Source organism: Convolutriloba macropyga, chromosome 8 (genome assembly GCF_964194025.1).
Source record: "Convolutriloba macropyga chromosome 8, txConMacr16.3, whole genome shotgun sequence".
NCBI lineage: Eukaryota > Metazoa > Xenacoelomorpha > Acoela > Convolutidae > Convolutriloba > Convolutriloba macropyga.
The window spans coordinates 43712106-43735059 of NC_134475.1; the positions used below are offsets into that span (position 1 = coordinate 43712106).

Genomic DNA, 22954 nt, shown 5'->3' on the forward strand with positions numbered 1-22954 from the left:
TTATGTGAAAATTTTACTTCGTTAACTAAATAAAAATGGGTGTGATCCACCCAAAGTCAAAAGATTTGTAGAAAAGATAAAAACCAATTTTGGCGCACTTTTCATTTGAATTTATCTAAATTTTCGCCAATTGAGTTCAATTCCTTAAAGCAGTCAAGAGTAAAAAGTAAGAAGTCAATCGAAAAGCCAAATATGTGAAGCAAAAATTTGGGGTAAAACTGAAATACAATAAAAGTAGTAATATAGTGAGCTACCCTCCGCGGGGAGGTGAGGCCCGCATGTATTAAGATAGGGTATAGCGTTGTTCCAGGATTGAGGGACCTCTCACATGTATTAAGATAGGGTATAGATAGCATGTATTAAGATAAGGTATTGAATCTGCATGTATTAGCCGGCAACATGTATAAAGATTAGTTATAGCCGGCGACATGTATTAAGGTTAGTTATAGCCGGCGACATCTACAAAGACAAATAATTTCCGTACATCTGAAGTCTTCCTTGAAAAGACCTGGTTCCCGTTTATCATGCTTCCTATGCTTAGAACACGTTCTAGGGAAGAATTTTTGAATAGCATCTGCTTGAAAAGAGTTATTACAGTCCTGCTGTCTCAATGCTTCCCATTCTTGTTTTTTAGCAGGCCGACAACAATCACACAAATTCTCATGAGCTAGGGCTAAATAGAATTAATCTGTATCCATCTCTAACTCCTAAGATAGCCACATCGCAAAATCTGTCAAAGAAGTTATAGTAGAGCTCTAACATACGTAGTTTAGCGTACTGAAGTATGAGGAATCCAACTATTATAGCTTCGCGGTGTTCATTTTTTGATTTTGCTAACTCAACTTCGTAGAGCTCTTTGGAGACATTGTTCAACCGCTTAAACATTTTCCCATTGATTGCTTTGTGCGTCTTCTCATCGTTTAAATATTTGGTCTCTGTATGTTTGCTTCTGTCCATAATCTGATAATCGTAAGAGCTATTACCCAATAATTTCATAGTCTCCACCTCTTATAGCGTCTACCACTGACTGTAAAAAGGTGTTGAAACATTTTCTCGTCGTGTACTGTACAAATCTATAAATTCTTGTACATTTCAGACCGAGACTGATGTAGAAATTTAGTAGGGGAGTAATAAATGTTCTATTTTCCAGATTGAAACTTGAAATTAGCATTCGCTGAGGTTGCTTCAGTAAGTTGTTTTCAACAGCGTGATCTCTCATAAAATCCCCAATACCTGCTCGACTAACGTTGAAATTTTTAAAAATAGGAGGGAAATTCGAAAACTTGTACTTCAAGCCTGCGGGAACTTCCAAATCAGATTGTACGTATCCAAACATCTCTCCATCTCTTATTTTAGCTAGTAAAGACTCTTGCTTCAAAGGTAGTTTCAAAGGAAATTTCTTTCTCACGTGATTTCTGACATTTTCTTCTTTAACACTTTCCCACCATTTACACTCCCAGACTTCAACAATCTTATATCCTTTACTTTTTAAGTAATTTCTTCTCAATTCGTCATGTTCTCTTTTTCTAATGCCACTGTGTGTTTCCTCTTCCGAGAGACTTGCTTTGGCTTCCTGACAAGGACAGAAATGAAAGTAACAACCCATGGCTTCAAACACCGTATTACAATGTGCGCAAAATCCGTCTACGCTAAAACAATCAATCTTCTTCTGTTTTCCGGTTGTGTAGTAGCTCTCAATTTTACATTCGTAACGTTTTGATTGAAGATATGACATAACCATGTTCTCAAAAGTTCGAGATCTGTTTGTTCGAGCTCTGAATTTTTGAGAATCAGTATCAAGTTCCCATCGAGTGTAAAGTCCAGTGGGCATTTCTTGACACATTGAAAAGAGATAGAGTTGGCTAGCGTCAATACCTACGATAGACTTCCAAAGATTTTCAGAGTTCCGTATGAAGGTCTGATCAACAACTGCTTTTCTGGTAAAAACAATAGATGGACCACCAGTCATATCCTCACGTATTTTGTCATGTATATCTTTTCAGCTTCAACAAATGGAAAAAATTTGTGGTTTGTTGACTTGTGAAGACAGATATTAGCCAAGTTCGCAAGTTTACGTCCGGGTTTTAACATATCGATACCCTTGTTGTGATAAAACTCCATCATTTTTTGCATTGTCTCCAGTGTTGGAACAACATCCTTGTTGTTGTACCACTTGACAAAATCTCTGAATGTAGCCATTTGTTCTTGCTCCCAGACCACTTTCAGGTAAATGTAATTGTCAATTCCAGATTCCAGAGATTTTTCAACCTCAACTTTTTTAATGACTCTTGTTGAGAAAATCCACTGTTAAGTAATTTCGTGAAATCGGTAAATTCCTTCTCCAGAGGATTATAATTTCTCCGTTTGCTACAGTCGTAAGGAGGAAGAGAAGTTGCATCGAGCTTTTCGGGAGAGTCAAACCACTCATAGGGGAAGAATCCTTTAGTCTCACTTGTCTTGTATGCTTTAAGGAAAGAATCAAGTGAGGTAGCTCCACCGAGAAAGTTGAGGATATCGAGAAATTGTACATCACCAAACTTAAGAGAAACAAAGTGATTTGCCTTTTTAATAACAGTAGGTTGAATGTCGCGCTCATGAATAAGATAGGTTAAGAGATAGAATGTAATGAGATTTAAATCATATTTTCCACTATTGAATCCGAACACAGGTAAAGTATTCACGTAACGCTCAAATTGTTGCTGTAAGTCCAAAAGCTGGTTTTTCTGCATTTGAAGAAATTAGGTAGACATATCAGCTTCATCATCTTCTTCGGTAACTGCATCTTGCCACTCAAATGCTGAAGCGTTTTGATCCTTTCTTTTATTTAAATTTTCGCAAATTGCGTTAACTCGTGCTCTAATTATCGCTTCAAGAGAGGAAAACTTTGACCGCATTTCAGTTTTACTTTTGTTTGCTAAGACTTCAATAGCTTCAACAAAAGATATAATGGAGCTTTCGGATCTTTATCGCATAGGAAGAAAGGTTCATCAATTAAATTGGAGGAAATAGAGACAGAGATTGGTTCATGCTTTCCAATCCATGTGGTTGTGTTTGTATCTTTTAATTGCTCGGAGGGTACACATATCGATTCAAAGTCAAAAATAGCCAAGTTTTTGAACAATTTTTGATCAGCGTTGTCAGAAATTCCAATTCCGTCAAGTTTATGAAATAAGGTCTCGCGCAATGTATACACAATCTTTGGGTAAATATGCTGTACTCTATCTTTACACGTTTTAACATGGCGGTTGAAATTTCCCGCTTTCTGAATGAACGTATCGCAATTGCGACAACGGAATCGTTTAAAGAATGTGTTAATATCATCCACATAGCATATGTGGTTGTTGTAACGTAATAAAATAATATTTTTCTCATACATTTCAACACTTCTCGCAAGTTCACCAACAAAATCTCCATCTACAATGTCAATATCGTAAATAAATATGTTGTGCTTTATCGCATTTTCAGCAAATACAAGATGATCGATCAATACACCTCTGAAATTGATTGCGTCATGTCCAGATTCATGGAGGAATGCACTAAACAAATATATTGCATTGGTCTCAAGCTCCAATGATCCATATAAGTGAACAGCTATAGCTCGGAATAAGCAAAGATAATCTTTGTAAGTCTCACAATAGCCATTCGATACAAGACAATTCACATCTGATCAACTAGGTAACTGTTCAGGAAGAACAGCATCGATACATCCCATTGGAATGGTTTTTAGGAGAGCGCAGAATATTGTCACATTTGTAGTCTGAGCAAATCGCCATTTTGTATTCTCCCGCTCCTGAGCACACGTCTCCACTAAGTCCATCTTTTCAATCCTTTCCTGAAGAGAGACTAACTCTTTTGGAGCAAAGTAGATGAGACTTCTCGAAAAAAGTGTTGTTCTCGTGCGCATAGAAGTATCGATACTCGTCCGTATCCACATTTCCTAATATAAATCCTGGAGCCAAGTTGACTTTGGCTGCACAGTTGAGTTTTTCGTAAACTTCTTTCAACTTTTTATTAATTTCAGGAGGATCGAGCTTGGACAGCTTGAAATTGAACACTTGATTTCTCCCATTTTCCATCTCAGTATCGTCAAAAAAGTGCTGACAAGCACTAAGTTCTTGTTGTAGCTGCTCGTTGTCCTTTTCCAGTTCCTCTGATTCTAAACTTCTTTAAGCTTTTCACTCGATTTTGTTCCAACTTTTGTTGAAGTTCCATGCTTTCTCCTCTTGTGTTATTGAAGAGAATAAAAACTAGGAAGCTCCTCCAAGCATACAGTACACATAGTACTTAGCTTTGTATCCTTAGGAGCGTGATGCTTAGCAATGTGGTAATTCATGTCTTCTCTCTTCTATGTACAGAAATGTGGACATTTGGAACAAAATAAAGTCCCACTATCACAAGACTTCTTGTATCTCTTGCCATATTCTTTTTCACCACCATTTTGTTGCATTTTATGCATTTCACTGGGAGATTTTTATCGAGAGAAGGCATTGTTTTGGTACAAGATGAAACAAATTTGGGTATTGTGACGAGCAACTAATTGTGAAAATAACAAAGTGAGAATGAAAGAAATTATTTTTATACAATTAGGGAGCGCAGCTATGACGCATCACTCCATATATGGAAATTTATCATTTCCATTTTAGGAAGCATTTTGTCATAACCGAACATTCTAGAAAATAATGAATAAACAAATCAGATTCTTCCATTTACAAATACCTTAAATATTTATGAACATTCACTAAAAATTTGTGAATTCAATCCTTGGCGTAAACTCAAAAATCCCAAATCAATCTTATATATCTTCTTAATTATTTCGGTTACGTTAATATAAGTTTTTCCCTAAGTTTTTCTCGTTTCATCCAGATACAATCCAAAAACAGATTCACAACATATTCAAACAAATTGTTCCAATCTTTACAAACTCTGAGATTCAAATTTGTGTCTATCCGCAATTGACAGAATTCGGTACTTGCAAACATCTAGTTGTATTGAAAATTGAAATTAGCACATGAATGTGCTTTTACAACAATGTTAAAGATTTCGAAAACAAATATTCATCCATACTTCAAGAACAACTATTTACTGTACAACTTAACGTTATTGTCTTGGAACCTCTCAACCAATCAAAATCCCGCGTTAAAGAAACTATTCTAAAGATTAACGATTTTATTTTGTGCAATTGTTTCCTTTTTAACTTTCTTTTACATAAACAGAGTATCGCGTGAAATTTTGTTCATTTGTGAAAAATGTTAATCAAAAATCATTTACAGTTGTTGGAAAAAATATATAAGAGGAAAGAAGGAATTGCCGATGCTTACAAAATTGACGAGATTGATGTTGATTCCTACTTTTTCTACAATTTCTTGGACATTTGCATTCAGAATAACAGAATAATCCGATTTAGTAAAGGATTTGAATATGCAACATTTTCCATTAAAATTCAAATATGATGATTATATAACGAAACAATCATCAGAGCTAAACATTAACAAACACGAAATTCTATTTACTTTGAATTCTGTTTCCGAAATTTAAGAACTGTACAGAAATCTAGCACAAGCGAACTGTATTCCAATTGCTGATCCCATAACAATCACTTCATCTGTACAATGCGCGTTGTTTTTCCATTATTATACAGATTACAATTCTGAAAGGGTAAAAATTCGATTTGGAATTCGGCTCCCAAATATATATATATATATATATATATATATATATATATATATATACATATATATATATATATATATATATATATATATGTGTGTATATATATACATATATATATATGTGTATATATATATATGTATATATATATATATATATATATATATATACATATAATATATATATATATATATATATATATATATATATATATATATACATATAATATATATATATATATATATATATATATATATACAAAGTTCCGTTCCAAATATGGAACACTTTCCGAGATTGACTTAAAATTTAACGAAGTTGAACAAATTTATAAGAGCTTGACATTTTTGGTAAATTATGTCAATTCGTTCCCAATCAGCTATCCTTATTTATTAAACAAGTAGTCATATCTTGTGTTACATGTATTAGTAAAAAACCATATTTGGTTTCTATTCACCCATTGAAGTTCCTGTTTCGTATACGCGCATCACTTTTATAACAAGTTCTTCCATTTTTGGTTACGTTAAAAAGCTTTCATTCCCTGTTTTGGTTACTAACGTCACTTTTTCTACAAAATGTTTCCTTCTTTGGTTACTTTCTTATTGGACGGAATTCACTATAAATAGGAGCGACATAGTTAGACATTATCATTCTCTTTCATTTCTTCAAAATTAATTTCACCTCTGTTCCTCATGGTCCTGCTAACTATTCATCAAAACTTTATCCTCTCCGATTGAGTTCCTACACTCACATTCTTCTTATCTACAGAGCCTACTTCAGTTCTAACGTTTATCTGTTTCTAATTAGATATTCTTTTATTTCCTACTATAAAGTGAAATTGTTTGTTTTCTAACTTACTCTACTTGACAGTTTTCAACACGTTCATTTACAAACTGCTTTCGTTTCTGAAAAATCAACTTCTATCAAATCATTTGAACAAAATTGAGTTTACTGTGCAAAACAACAATCTTCTGTACTCATTTTCATTCACTGAGGGAGACTGCTCGGATAAGTACTAGGCACTTATCAAACAGATTATGCGAGTTTGTAATCACATTACCCATCACTGCGTGTCATATTATTGAACACCAGCGAGAACAGTTCGGCACCTATCATCAGGGTCAGGTTCCAATTACGGAGAATCAGCCTGGAACTCAAGCGATGGGACACGAAGTTACTGTTATTAGTGGGCACCACTATCCTCACGTTGCTGGAACAGAATTTCCGCCGAACTACGTCGCTGGTAACATTCAAAATACTTTCCCTTGGGAAGAAGGGCAAATTCTTAACTTTTGGTTCTCTAGCCCGGATGTAAATCAGGTTTTAAATTCAGTGGAGGAGTCACGGAATTTGCTTCAAACTGTTTCAAGCGTTGATGCAAGTATTGATACTAGCACTTGGTCAGCAAACGATCAACAGAACTTTGATCCGGCACAGTACTATATTCTACTGATATGTCGACTACTCCATCAATGACAACACCTTCCATAGAGGATGGAACAGCCCACAATCCAATTTTACTGACTGATGAAAATTCAACAACTTCAATCAACGTTCAACTAACTGATCCTCCAGTAATATTTGAACGTTCTAGACCTTTTGGGAATGAGATTCAAAACTTGCCAGACTATGTTGTGAGAACTCTATTTGAATGGATTCGAGTTAGTACAATTTTCCAGCTTCATTTGGACTTGATCTTAACGGAAAAGTTGTATGTTGATTTTATAAATTTTTCTGGTGATGTATTTAAACATTCTTCATAATATAATCTTTCTTATGTGAGCTTTCTTTTCTAAACCAGTTCATAAGGAAATCATCAAATGAAATTTTGATTTTTAAAACTTTGTTACAAAACTTGATATTTAACGGAAAGAGTGTTATCAAAACTCGACATTTAACAAAAATACTTGAACAAAAATTTGCTATTTAAGAAAAAAAAAATTGAGAAATTTGATTTCTAAGAAAAAAAACCTGTATGAAAACTGGATTTTTAAGTTGTTATAGTAAATGAAAACTTGCCATTTTAAAAAATAAAAAATCTCTTCATTTTTTGCGTTAAATTAAGTCGTAAACTGGTGGAAATCATGAAAAAATTGCGCTTTATTGTATCCAATTGGAATGTTTTTTAATATTTAAACAAAATAAAAATTGAATGAAAACTCGACATTTAACATAAATTTTGTTGAGAAAAATCGACTTTTATTAAGATAAAATGCTCTAAAACCCAACATTTAACAAAAATTTTCGTGAGAAAACTCGACTCTTAAAAGAATAAATTGTTACAAAACTCGACATTTAACAGATTAGAGGTATCAATTTAAACATTTAATAAAAAGATTGTATAAAATGAGAAATTGAATTTTTTTTACTTTTAAACCAAAATATGAAACTGATACTATGTAATTAATGTGATGCAATTACAAATTTATTACTTTCTAATTTCAAGATATAACAGAGAGTTATAAATTAAGCCATGACCGTCTAACAAACAGTCAACAATTTTTATCAATTCATTCTCATATTTTGAGTTTTTAAGAGATTGAATTCTGTCCAGAAATGAAGATCCCAACGTTTGTGTGCTTACATTTCTTTTTTCAGCTCGCAGTAGATGTCTCTTGAAATTCATTCTACTCAATCTTTTTTGGACACACTTAGGTAACTTCTCAACAAAGTTGTTCCATTAATTGTGTTGTACTGCTCTGTCTAACTGAGTAAAGACAAGTCCCGATACTTCCAAAATATTGCCAAAAAATTGATATTTATATAATGTATATAAACAATCGACTGTCAGATATAAATAGGAGATCTTCCAGTTTTTGAAGCAAGTCTTCGGTGGAGGAAGAAATGAGAACAATGCGATATCTAAAGGTTTTCAGGGGACAGAAACTGTTGTGTGAAGCAACAACATATTCACTTGTAAGAATATATGGTCTATAGTCTGACAGATACCGATATAAACAACGCCTTTTCACAAAATTTTTTGTAGAAGTGTGGTAAAACCTGACACATAACTGCTGCCATTTTGTAAAATTATTTAGTACGTTCATTTAAGGAAATCAATTTCTTTGGAACTTATATTCCAAATAAGGAAACTAACTGATTTATTATAATTAAAACCAAATTCCAAATAAGGAAATCAACTTAATTATTATAAACGAATTCAAATTCTAAATAAGGAAACCAATAAAATTGTCATGTGCAATTTAAAATCTCATTTGAACTATGAATCAATTCATGAAACAGCGGATTAAGAAATTTCGATATTTTACTTGTTCAAAATATTTTCATCACTACTTCTCTCTAATGCAACACAGACGTGCTAAACACAAAGACTTTGTCTATAATGATTCAAAAGTTTTCTTTATTGAAAATCTCTAATTAGAAAACCTTTTAAGGAAAAGTATAAATAGAGAGATTTTTCTATTCCTTTTTAGGAAATTGCGTGAAAACAATGATGTCATTAGCATAAAAGAAAACTCTGTGTTGTAGAGGGTCTTAAAATTTTAAGCAAATCATTTAATCAACATCTCGCAGCTTACTCTCTCTACACAGTATCTCCTTTTTACTACAAAAAAATTGAATGAAAACTCGAAATTAAAAAAAAATTTGTTGAGAAAACTCGACTTTTATTAAAATAAGTTGCTCCAAAACCCAACATTTAACAAATATATTCGTGAGAAAACTCGACTCTTAAAAGAATAATTTGTTACAAAACTCGACATTTAACAGATTAGAGGTATCAATTTAAACATTTAATAAAAAGATTGTATAAAATGAGAAATTGAATTTTTTTTACTTTTAAACCAATATATAAAACTGATACTATGTAAATAAATGTGATGCAATTACAAATTTATTACTTTCTAATTTCAAGATATAACAGAGAGTTATCAATTAAGCCATGACCGTCTTACAAACAGTCAACAATTTTTATCAATTCACTCTCATATTTTGAGTTTTTAAGAGATTGAATTCTGTCCAGAAATGAAGATCCCATCTTTTGTGTGCTTACATTTCTTTGTACAGCTCGCAGTAGATGTCTCTTGAAATTCTTTCTACTCAATCTTTTTTGGACACACTTGGGTAGCTTCTCAACAAATTTGTTTTCATAATTGTGTTGTACTGCTCTGTCTAATTGAGTAAAGACAAGTCCCGATACTTCCAAAATATTGCCAAAAAAATGATGTTTATATAATGTATACAAACAATCGGCTGTCAGATGTAAATAGGAGATCTTCCAGTTTTTGAAGCAAGTCTTCGGTGGAGGAAGAAATGAGAACAATGCGATATCTAAAGGTTTTCAGGGGACAGAAACTGTTGTGTGAAGCAACAACATATTCACTTGTAAGAATATATGGTCTATAGTCTGACAGATACAGATATAAACAACGCCTTTTCACAAAATTTTTTGTAAAAGTGTGGTAAAATGTGACACATAACTGCTGCCATTCTGTAAAATTATTTAGTACGTTCATTTAAGGAAATCAATTTCTTTGGAACTTATATTCCAAATAAGGAAACTAACTGATTTATTATAATTAAAACCAAATTCCAAATAAGGAAATCAACTTAGTTATTATAAACGAATTCAAATTCTAAATAAGGAAACCAATAAAATTGTCATGTGCAATTTAAAATCTCATTTGAACTATGAATCAATTCATGAAACAGCGGATTAAGAAATTTCGATATTTTACTTGTTCAAAATATTTTCATCACTACTTCTCTCTAATGCAACACAGACGTGCTAAACACAAAGACTCTTTTTCTATGATGATTCAAGTGTTTTCTTTATTGAAAATCTCTAATTAGAAAACCTTTTAAGGAAAAGTATAAATAGAGAGATTTTTCTATTCCTTTTTAGGAAATTGCGTGAAAACAATGATGTCATTAGCATAAAAGAAAATTCTGTGTTGTAGAGGGTCTTAAAATTTTAAGCAAATCATTTAATCAACATCTCGCAGCTTACTCTCTCTACACAGTATCTCCTTTTTACTACAAAAAAATTGAATGAAAACTCGAAATTAAAAAAAAATTTGTTGAGAAAACTCGACTTTTATTAAAATAAATTGCTCCAAAACCCAACATTTAACAAATATATTCGTGAGAAAACTCGACTCTTAAAAGAATAATTTGTTACAAAACTCGACATTTAACAGATTAGAGGTATCAATTTAAACATTTAATAAAAAGATTGTATAAAATGAGAAATTGAATTTTTTTTACTTTTAAACCAATATATAAAACTGATACTATGTAAATAAATGTGATGCAATTACAAATTTATTACTTTCTAATTTCAAGATATAACAGAGAGTTATCAATTAAGCCATGACCGTCTTACAAACAGTCAACAATTTTTATCAATTCACTCTCATATTTTGAGTTTTTAAGAGATTGAATTCTGTCCAGAAATGAAGATCCCATCTTTTGTGTGCTTACATTTCTTTGTACAGCTCGCAGTAGATGTCTCTTGAAATTCTTTCTACTCAATCTTTTTTGGACACACTTGGGTAGCTTCTCAACAAATTTGTTTTCATAATTGTGTTGTACTGCTCTGTCTAATTGAGTAAAGACAAGTCCCGATACTTCCAAAATATTGCCAAAAAAATGATGTTTATATAATGTATATAAACAATCGGCTGTCAGATGTAAATAGGAGATCTTCCAGTTTTTGAAGCAAGTCTTCGGTGGAGGAAGAAATGAGAACAATGCGATATCTAAAGGTTTTCAGGGGACAGAAACTGTTGTGTGAAGCAACAACATATTCACTTGTAAGAATATATGGTTTATAGTCTTTGACAGATACAGATACAAACAACGCCTTTTCACAAAATTTTTTGTAAAAGTGTGGTAAAATGTGACACATAACTGCTGCCATTCTGTAAAATTATTTAGTACGTTCATTTAAGGAAATCAATTTCTTTGGAACTTATATTCCAAATAAGGAAACTAACTGATTTATTATAATTAAAACCAAATTCCAAATAAGGAAATCAACTTAATTATTATAAACGAATTCAAATTCTAAATAAGGAAACCAATAAAATTGTCATGTGCAATTTAAAATCTCATTTGAACTATGAATCAATTCATGAAACAGCGGATTAAGAAATTTCGATATTTTACTTGTTCAAAATATTTTCATCACTACTTCTCTCTAATGCAACACAGACGTGCTAAACACAAAGACTTTGTCTATAATGATTCAAAAGTTTTCTTTATTGAAAATCTCTAATTAGAAATCCTTTTAAGGAAAAGTATAAAAAGACATATTTTTCTCTTCCTTTCTAGGAAATTGTCTGAAAACAATGATGTCATTAGCATAAAAGGAAATTCTGTGTTGTAGAGGGTCCTAAAATTTTAAGCAAATCATTTAATCAACTTCTCGCAGCTTACTCAAGTTACGTAAATGTCTCTCTCCACGGTATCTTCTTTTTACTCGAGCGCTCCATCAATGTTCACAGATTCACAACCCAAATTGGGTACTGATTCCGTCCCATTTTATATTGACTTTGGCTCTAGTCCAAACACATTTGGGAGATTTACTGCGTCCCAAATATTTAGAAATGGACAAAATTTCTCTGAACCAACTTTTCAAGTCTTTAATAAAGATAAATGTGGAACATTTGAAAAGTACCAACAACTGAGAATTGGAGATTAAGAATTCCAGAAATTTTGTCTCCTGAAGAATGATCTGCTGAATGGAGACTGGGAAATGCGACAAAATCCAGCTCAATTTGAGAAGAACCCAAAAATGGAAGATGTACTGCAACAATGTCACAAAGCAAGAGAGCAGCATTGGAAAAAACCGAAGACTCTACGTTACCTTTTTACAGTACGTTTGTCGCATAGAGAGTAATGAGTTCAAGCAAGTGACTTACGTCAGCTATAAAATGGAAGAATTCAAGGAACTGATTGAAAATCTGAAAGATTTCTCTAATATTGAACAATTTACATTTCAATAACTACTGCTGCGCAATATTATAATGTGTTTTTTTAATATAGAATGATGAATATTTGGTGATTATATGTATTGGTCTTCCTGTAAACATTTTTTTCATTTGAAACCTTCCTCTTAGAATTTTCCCAATTTGGATAATTTAGACGTAGAGTCCCAAATTTCTGAATTCAAGTGGGTTATTCATAATGGACTGCGCAGAACAACTCAAACATATCGTTCTGACAAACAAGAAATTTCCATTTTTCAACATCGCTGGAACGGATATCAGTAGAGTTTTCTTCCAAAGATTGATTTCAAAAAAGAGGAGTATAAAAATCTAGTAGATTATCTACCAACCCATCTTTCCTATATAGAAAATTACAAAAAGACTTGCATTATTTTGGACGAAACAACTCAGAGTTAATGAATATTGTTACTCTGGTAAACATTTTCAATGGTTACGGAAGCATACTTTCAATGTTCCCTACGAACGAAAAACGTAAAAACTGTTTTCTCGCAGCTTGTAAAATTTGGGACAGAAATATCGATTTGGATGAAATTGATCAAAATTTTCTTCACGGAGGAAGAATTGGATATGGAAACTCTAATTTGGATCTTTTTCTTAGCTAGATCAAAAATTTTTCGCCTACATGCAATTTTACATGATTCTGCTGGAGCTGTAAAAACAACAACAGAAGAAGGACCAGACTAATGTTACATGCTGCCGCAATTACCCAGCTCCTGTCTTCTAGGTCATATAACTGGATTATTCCTTTGTCTCTACATTAAAGTTTGTCATCCTCATTATTTTAAAATACTAGATTGTTAATGATTTGTCAATTATCTCAGCTAAAAAGAGGATGACTCTCGTTGTGTTTGATATTGAGTGCTTGGAGGGAACAGTTGTCAAGGAGCTGGAAATTTCCAAGGACGAATTGTGTTGGGATATACATTCCTCCCACCGAATGACTACAAGCCAACATTTCAAGCAAAGTGGAACACAAAGAATTTACATGGAATCAACTGGAATAATGAAAAAGTTGATTACACACATCTTCCAACAATAATTCATCAACATTGTTTTTCTACAACATTGTTCTCGAATACTTTGAGAAAGGATTGGAAAAATGTAGAATCCTATCCAATTACTTGTGTAAGGATGTGGAAAATTTGGACAATTTTGGATGTCCAAAAGCCTCTAAGTTGATTTCCAACGAAGATACTATCTGGGAATGTAGTAACTACCCCTACCGACACATAAAAACATTGCCCTGTGCAGAGAAGAAAGCTTATGCTTATGGAACTTGGGTGCTTAATTTTTTTTACAAAATTTAATATTTGTAAAAATTTTTATGTACTTTGATTGTAAGTTATCATATTGTCTTTTAATTCATTTTTAAAATCATTTTATTCTTTTACAAAACATAGAAAAGTTGCTTCAAAAATGAAAAAGTTGATCAAATTTTGTCCTAGCGTTACACAGTTATTCTTCATTTCAATTCTGTCATTTTTCCTAATTTTGAAATCATTTTCCTTTTTTATGCTTTCTGTTATTAATTCTTGTGAGGAAACAGTGTTTTGGCTCTCGCTGTTGTTTGTTTCTTTTTTATGTTTAGAAGCTTATCTCATTTTTTTATTTAAATCGCAATTCAGTTGGAACATTTTTTCTATCGTCTCAATGATAACGTTTAAATAACTGAGCATACTGATGAAGGATTAAATTTGGGTAATTTTGTCTTTGATGATGATAATCAAGAACGACAATCATGGAAATGCTTTGGACAGACTTGTAATAGGACTGTAGTCGTTTTTCTGTCCCAATTTTTTGTTATACACGTAATTCTGGCCTCTTGTATAGTACCAATAACATTGGTTACAACGTGTGAAGAAACAACAGTTTGGATTGCAATCCTAGTACAGTTGGTTAAATTTTACCTTCACCTAAATTATGAACAAGATAATTTCCACAAAAGAACGAATTTTTATTTCATTGGTTGGTCCAAGCGGGTCTGGGAAACCTCATCTTCTACATGAATGGTTAACAATTGGAACTTTTCAACCACAGTTCGACAAAATTTACTACTTCTATCAACATTATCAATCTCTTTATGGTTTAATGTCTAAAGAGGTTAAGAATATTGAGTTTATAGAAGGAGTTGACTTTGAGATTATTCAAAACCTCCCGAACAACGGAAGAAAGTATCTGTTAATTTTTGACGACTCTTGTGAGGAGATTTCCAGCTCTAAAGATTTCGTTAAAAATGCAACAGCTGGAAGACAAAGGAGATTTTTCTATCGTCTCAATGATAACGTTTAAATGACTGAGCATACTGATGAAGGATTAAATTTGGGTAATTTTGTCTTTGATGATGATAATCAAGAACGACAATCATGGAAATGCTTTGGACAGACTTGTAATAGGACTGTAGTCGTTTTTCTGTCCCAATTTTTTGTTATACTCGTAATTCTGGCCTCTTGTATAGTACCAATAACATTGGTTACAACGTGTGAAGAAACAACAGTTTGGATTGCAATCCTAGTACAGTTGGTTAAATTTTACCTTCACCTAAATTATGAACAAGATAATTTCCACAAAAGAACGAATTTTTATTTCATTGGTTGGTCCAAGCGGGTCTGGGAAACCTCATCTTCTACATGAATGGTTAACAATTGGAACTTTTCAACCACAGTTTGCCAAAATTTACTACTTCTGTCAACATTATCAATCTCTTTATGGTTTAATGTCTACAGATGTAAGGAATATTGAGTTTATAGGAGTTGACTTTGAGATTATTCAAAACCTCCCGAACAACGGAAGAAAGTATCTGTTAATTTTTGACGACTCTTGTGAGGAGATTTCCAGCTCTAAAGATTTTGTTAAAAATGCAACAGCTGGAAGACAAAGGACTCAGCACAATATATACAAAACACAATTTATTTCATCAGAGTAGATTAGGAAGAGATATAGAGTTACAAAATACTAATAGTCTTGTTCAAATCTTCTAGAGATGTACTGCAAGTAAACACTCTGAGCCAACAGTCGGGATTAGGTTCACAATTAAAAGATTGGTACACCAAAGCAACTTCTATTCCTTATGGTCATTTACTTATTGATTTAACTCCCAAATCAGTCGACTCTCTTCGATTATGTACAAATACTGGATCGATTCCTTCAATTTTTTCCTTCCTCAACATAAACAGCAGACCACTTTTTTGAGCGATGAGCACACATCTCTCTACTCTGACAGCGTTCCGAAGTTATTCCCGGAACTTCAAAAGAACTTACCTAAAAAATTGTTCAAAAGATTTTATTCAGTTTCTAATCGAGTGCATCGTAAACCTGCTCAGAGGAGTACTGCAAGATATTCAAAAACAAGACGTTACAAAGTATCAAGACGAAATTCATCAGCTTATTCTAAAAAAGAACTGGAATAAATAAAAGGAGAGCGATTTTAACTTCAATGAAAGGAATGGAACTTATCAATTTTAACTCCGTCAATCATTAACCGACTTTCTTGAAATGGAACAGTTTGTTTTGATTCCTCAGCAGCTTTACGAACAAAAATTCAAATTAAATGTGGACAAGAGTGAGGAAAAAGTTAACTTCGTCCCACAAAACTTAGATTCTCTTCACAAGGACATCACCACTAACATAAAATCATTCAAAAACGAGTCAGTTGTAGATCAAATACTCAAATGTCCTCGAATCAAGCTGTCCTTCAGTTACTCCATTTTACTGGATGGAAGAGATACAAATGTAGCATTTAACCGATTTTATTTACGCATTGAAAAGAAAAAATATTGAATTTCCTGATATCTACACAATACTTGATGCTACAGGGATAAGTCCGAACAAAAATTGAATCAAGGATGCCAAAAGCAAAGGAGTTGGATCCCTTTCAAAATCTGAAAAAGCGAAACTTCAACGATTATACAAAGAAGGAAAAGCTGCATTTGGATCGGTTACAAATCGTCAGAAAGTGAGCATTTTATCAAGAAGCAAGGTTACTTCCTTTCTCGACGCTAAAAATTCCTATACAAAATACCGTCAAGCAACTCGACATTTTAGACGATTACCTGCATTTGGAAAGCGGATAAATGAAATTTGGTGTCTTGATTTAGCTTTTTTGGACAAATTGTCAGAGTTTAATAACGGAGTAAAGTATTTATTAATCTGCGTTGATGTATTTTCTCGTTTTGTCCGTGTTCAACCAATGAAATCAAAGTATTCTACAGATGCTGTAGCAGCTTTCAAAAAAATGCTACGAAAAAACAACATCCCACAAAAAGTATGGGTTGATCAAGGAACAGAGTTTGGTGGCGAATTTCGGAAATTTAGTGGACAAAAGAAAATTAAAATTTATTCAACGAGAAGTGAAACAAAAGCTGCCGTAGCTGAGAGAGCTATCAGATCTTTGAAAAACATTAATTATCGCTTCATGGAAGAAAACGAGCATTAGTACCTTGTAAAAATGAGCTCTTTCCTAAATACAATGAATAGTAGAGTAAAAAGATCTACAGGTAAAGCTCCAAAGGAGGCAAAAAACAGACTTTTTGTCAATTTTTTTTTACAAAAATCCGATCAGTCAATAAAAAAAACCTCGGTTAAAAGCAGGGGATAAAGTACGAATTTCGAAATACGATATTCCTTTTAGAAAAGGATACAAGTCACAGTTCACGAGTGAAATCTTTGAAATTGTTAAGATTGCTACTTACAATCCTCCAACATACAATTTCAAGGGAGAGCAGGGTGATGAAACACTAGGAAAATTTTATTAACAAGAGCTCTCAAAGTGTATCATTTAGTGATGAACTCTTTTACGGTAGAGCTGGTTTCCAACGCATCTTTTGATTGTTATCTAAATAATACATAGAGTTCTTTTACCAATTTCCTTCCAGAACAGATTAACCTTGGAGAATGAGAGGTGGCAATAACCGAACTATCATATCCATCTTTGAGCCAGGATATTACTGATGGAAAATTTTTCTATCTAGATGCTGCAACTCCAGATACAAAACCTTGATTATTATGCAATTGATGCAGGACTATATCCATCAATATCTGATATTGTGAACGAAATGATCAAAAAAAATTCAGGAAAGAGAGAAGTATGAGAAAACTCCAAACGGAATTACACAGAGAATATCCCTGAATATATTGTTGTGATATTGTTGAATACAATATTGTAGGTGATACAAAAGCCGCGCTTTTGAGATGTATTCCGTTTTTTTCTAAAATTAAAAATGGAGACATAATATCTACTGGACACTATATGAATTATCAAAACTTCCCAAATCTACAATTTAAAGAAATTCTGAAAAATTCTTTCCACAGCATTAAACTTGAGCTCCGCGACTCATACGGTGAAAAAGTTCCCTTCAATTCAGTAGGTGTAACTAGAGCTGTATTGATGTTCAGAAGAGCTTCAGACAATCATTTTTGAATTAGTTTACAAAAAATTGTCGCAGACAGTGATTTACCGTATTTTCGTGGTTATTCAAGACAAAGGGGGAGAGGATTTGGAGCTTCAGGACAAACAATTGGGAGGACTGGAATTCCTTTTTTGAGACGATATGTTGTATCAGCAGCTAAAACAGTTGCTGCTGACTTGATTGAATTAGCCGCGCCACAAATCGGAAATGTATTAGCTGGAAGGAAGAAGTTCAAATCTGCAGCAATAGATGTTGGAAAGAAAACTTTACGTAAACAGCTAGGAGGTGGAAAACCTAGAGAACGACGTATTATTCAAAAACGCGCGCCAAAAATCAGTCGACGTCGTCGAACTAGGAGGGATATTTTTTCCAAACTAAAATGAATACCAGATCAACAAATGATAGTAATTTCCGTTATGGACACTTTACAAATTCTTGCTTTGGAGAGTTTTGACAAAATTCCGGTTTTGGAACTAATTGAGTCCTCTCATATTCAAGAAGTTTATCCCAGTACTTCATTGGATGAGAGCAGCATTGAATTTGAATTTGAAACAGATAGAAGTATTTATCTCGATATTAGAGATATTCATTTAGCAAATTAAAATTGGATTACAAAACGGAAGATTATTTGACGATATCATGAAAAAAGAGGAGCATGGAAAACCAGACATGGGTATGACTTCCACTGATGATGATGATTTACAATATTTGACTCATGTCAACAACTTGTTACACTCTCTTTTCTCCAACTGCGCAGTGTATTTAAACAATCAACAAGTGTACAACTCTAACGGACTCTATGGCCACAAAGCTCTGATATCCAATGAAGTCAATGCTTCTACAATGAATAATGACGGAATTTTGGCTTGTCATGGATACGAATTTGAGAAAGATCCTAGTGATTATGCAAAAAGCGTTTATAGATAGGGAAGAAGAGCTTTTGTTGAAAGATGGAGTCACCTTATATGGTAAACTTGCAATCGACTTATTCCAATGTGAAAAATTATTACTTCCAAATACAAAAATTAGACTCAAATTGATTCGAGCTAAACCAAATTTTTACATGATATCCTACAATCCCCATGTTTCCCTTAGAACTCTTGACTGTTTGCTTTTTACGAGACGTGTTGTCGTTAATGAAGTCTATCACCAGACAATCAAGTATCAACTAACACATCAACCAGCTTGCTATAATTTTATGGAGACAATTGCGCAAACATTTATTATTCCTTCTGGACAAAATCAGTTTATTCAGGAAAATCTTTTCAATAATGCTCCAATCAGACGAATTGCAATAGCAATGAACACTAATTCAGCATTCACCGGACATGTTCAAGAAAATCCTTTTCATTATCGAAAGTTTAGACTGCGAGAGCTGAGAATTGTTCGAAATGGGGGAGAGCTGTTGTCTCAATTGATACAAGCAACAATTGTAGAGCTTATGTTACAACAATGAAGGCAATGAACTTCAACGAAGAAATTCTTGCGTTACCGAATGATTTCTTTACAGATCATTGTGCTTGTATTCGATCTCAACTCACTCCAAGATGCTGGTGAAAATGTTCATTATCCTGAACTCAGTGGGGGAAAGTCTTCGTTTAGAAATGTTCTTTGAACGTCCGCTAACCAATGCAACCGAGCTAATTGTTCTCGGAGAACGAATCTCAACAGTTAAAATTGATCAGTTTGGAACAGTTGCTAAAAATATCTGAAGAACTCTGCATTAATCCAGATTTTTTAATTTTCTTTTCAATTTTTTATGGTTTTAATATTATTGCCTTCTGCGTTGGAACATTTGGTGGATATTTACTTTCATCACCCAGTTGCAACCCTTTTCATACTATAATATCAAGATAGATAATGGAAGAACATTGGGGTAGACCTACTCCAAACTTATATGTATACCTTATTTGTGCAGTATTCCTGGGACTTTTAATCATCATTTTTACCTTTCATCCCGATGTCACCAGTAACAGTGAAGACAGAGTAAGTAAATCTACAGAAGATCTGATACGTACAATTCCCCAATCTAAGGATTGTTGCTTTTTTGAAAAGAACTAATCATTTCAACTTGATTGTAATGTGAGAAATCCCTGTTCCAAAGGAGCTTGCACATTGAACCAGAAAATTATTTTTCATGGATAATCAATCTCTTCAACAAATTATTGAACGCATTCCTGAGCTAAAGTTCAAATACATTGGATCGTTTCCAGCAGATTTGATTCCAAACTTACCCAAATTCAGCTTTGCAATCATTAACACAGCTTCGAGTAAAGAAGTCGGTGAACTTTGGATATTGATTGCTCGACTCAACAGAAATTACTATTATGCGGATTCTCTGGCTCGATCAGTAACACATTTTAAATTTTTAGGTAAAAAGTACCAAAAAATAATACATTCAGAGGATGCAAAATTTGTGTGGATTCTACGCAATTTTTGCAGCATTTCAACTATTTAAGTTTTTCCAAACCGACTTGAACAATATTCATGATGTACACGTGTTAAATTTTATAAGTAACTATATTTAGTAGTGTTCATTTTGGTATTTAATAAGCTGAAGTTAATAAAGTCGATAGTGTATGTTTCTCGTAACTGTTTCTTGTGAGTTTTCTAAACTTTTTATCGAACTTTATTAACCACTCGGTGCACCTTAATGTTCATTGAAATTTATACAATTTATTGTAAATGATTGAGTACTTTTGTATTTTGATGCTCATAATTTATACTGTGTCGGTCATTTTATACTATTTTAATTCATTTTTTTCGTTTATTTAACATCTTTTTTCAAATAATGTACAAAAAATAATGCATATATGCATGTATTTAGCAAGATGGCGCAAAGGGAGCGCGGTGGGCCCATAACGCAGAGGACGGTAGATCAAAACTACCTCTTGCTATCTTGACTTTTTCCCATTAATGAGCGCGCAAAAGACAATTGTTACACCATTAGGGGAACAATCTTTTCAATTGCCCGAAAGCTTATTAACCAAAATTCAACATGTCACATAATTACGCCTCAGATACTTACAGCAATTAATTACCCACGCCAATTAAATATTCTATTGTTCTCAAGTGAACACTTAATAATTACACAAAATTGATATTTTCCCCTCAAAATTTCAGCCAATCAGAAGCTTCTCCCAACCTACCCCCCACATTTGCACCGACTATATTACTTACATGTATGCATGCACAAATACATGCTCAAAACCTATACCCTATCCTTATACATGGCGGCGACTAATCTTAATACATGGCGGCGGCTATAACTAATCTTAATACATGTCGCCGGCTATAACTAATCTTAATACATGTCGCCGGCTATAACTAATCTTAATACATGTCGCCGGCTAATACATGCAGATTCAATACCTAATCTTAATACATGCTATCTATACCCTATCTTAATACATGTGAGAGGTCCCTCAACCCTGGAACAACGCTATACCCTATCTTAATACAAGCGGACCTCACCCCCCCCCCCCCGGGGGGGGGGGGTAGCTCACTATATTACTACTAATATTGCCTTCAAACTTCTTTCCAAGGGTGAGTAAGTCGATCTAGTCGGAGCAGATAAATCACAGCCAGGGATTTGGAAAAATTAATTGGCTGGACAAAAAGGAACAATCAATTAATTTCATTGGCAAAACAAAAATCAATTATTGCAATAATTGCAATTATTGATCAATTAAACTTGAGATTCTATCAATTACTTTTTCGCAGATTTGAAAACAGTTTTCGCTTGATTTACCCGAAAATGTACGCAAATGGTTAAATTATCTGAACTATTCAATTTGTAATCAACGATGGAAAACTTTTTTAACACCCAAATCTGTCAAATTACATACGATCTCTGACAGAAGTTTGATCTGGGAAATTTTTCTCTAGTTGCGGGTTTGCGACCTGACAAAATGCTGCTTCAATTCAAGCCAATTATTGGGCAATTAATTGTGTCGTTCCAATTAATTATTGCAATTAAAATAGATTAACCAATCAATCAATTAAATGCCAATTATTGCAATTACAATTAATTTTTCCAAATCCCTGCACAGCTGACTTGATTTGAAACCCTCATAGAATCAAAGGTAACAACCGCAAATTGTTCTTTTCCATTTAGATATCGCTTCCGAATAATTTTATTTAGCTAGAAACAATTTTGGAAGTGACGCTGTGATTTGTACATAGGCCAGGACTCAAGTCTAAGTCCTAGTTTCCTTAAGTCCGAGTGAACATTATACAATAGAACAGAAGGCCAATAGGTACAATATTGATCATGTCATGTCTCACCTTCAAGGGCATATGGACAAAATAAAACTTCAAATCGAAAACGATATTGGACCAACCTGAGTAGTCGCATCAGCATCTTTAGTTTGCGGAGGTTGAGCAATCAATGTAGCAACATCTTCATCATGTTCATCGGCAAATTCCAGAATCTCGCTCTCATTCACGTTGAAATTAGCATCTGTCATGGCACTCTAAAAACAGATTCAGAGGAGGTATATTTAAATAGTCTCCCGTCAAAAAGAGTAAATTGCAATATCAGCATACATATATACAGATCTTTCAATGAATAAGAGAGTATATCTTCTATTGGAGTAACATATAACACTGATGCCTGAGTATTTTTCATATGCAGAAAGTTGCATTTGGTTGACACAAATTTGCGAATGAAAAGATTAGGCGCTTGCTCCTAAGCCGCGCAGGACAATCCAATGGACGAGTAGCGATCCGCTACTATGAGACATCACTGCATCGTATATAATTTTAAAGACAAGGCACTATAACTATTTAGAGCTGCACCATGAGATATGCATTTCTACAAATCCAGTATTTGCTCATAGCATCGTCAAACAGGAGATAAACACAATGAATTTATAGCGAAGGTCATTGACCTCAGCTGAACCAAATAGCTGC

At 33.3% G+C, this 22954-nt stretch overlaps 1 protein-coding gene across 1 annotated transcript in view; it reads right to left on the minus strand.

Annotated features, from left to right (window-relative positions):
- LOC142344748 (coiled-coil domain-containing protein 146-like) overlaps positions 1-22537 on the minus strand; it is a 43542-nt gene extending 21005 nt beyond the window's left edge. The window contains exon 1 of the mRNA XM_075396643.1: positions 22384-22537. Within this exon, the coding sequence (XP_075252758.1) occupies positions 22384-22509 (126 nt within the window). The 5' untranslated portion in view covers positions 22510-22537. The remainder of the gene's footprint in view (positions 1-22383) is intronic.
- Between the last annotated feature and the right edge of the window lie 417 nt (positions 22538-22954).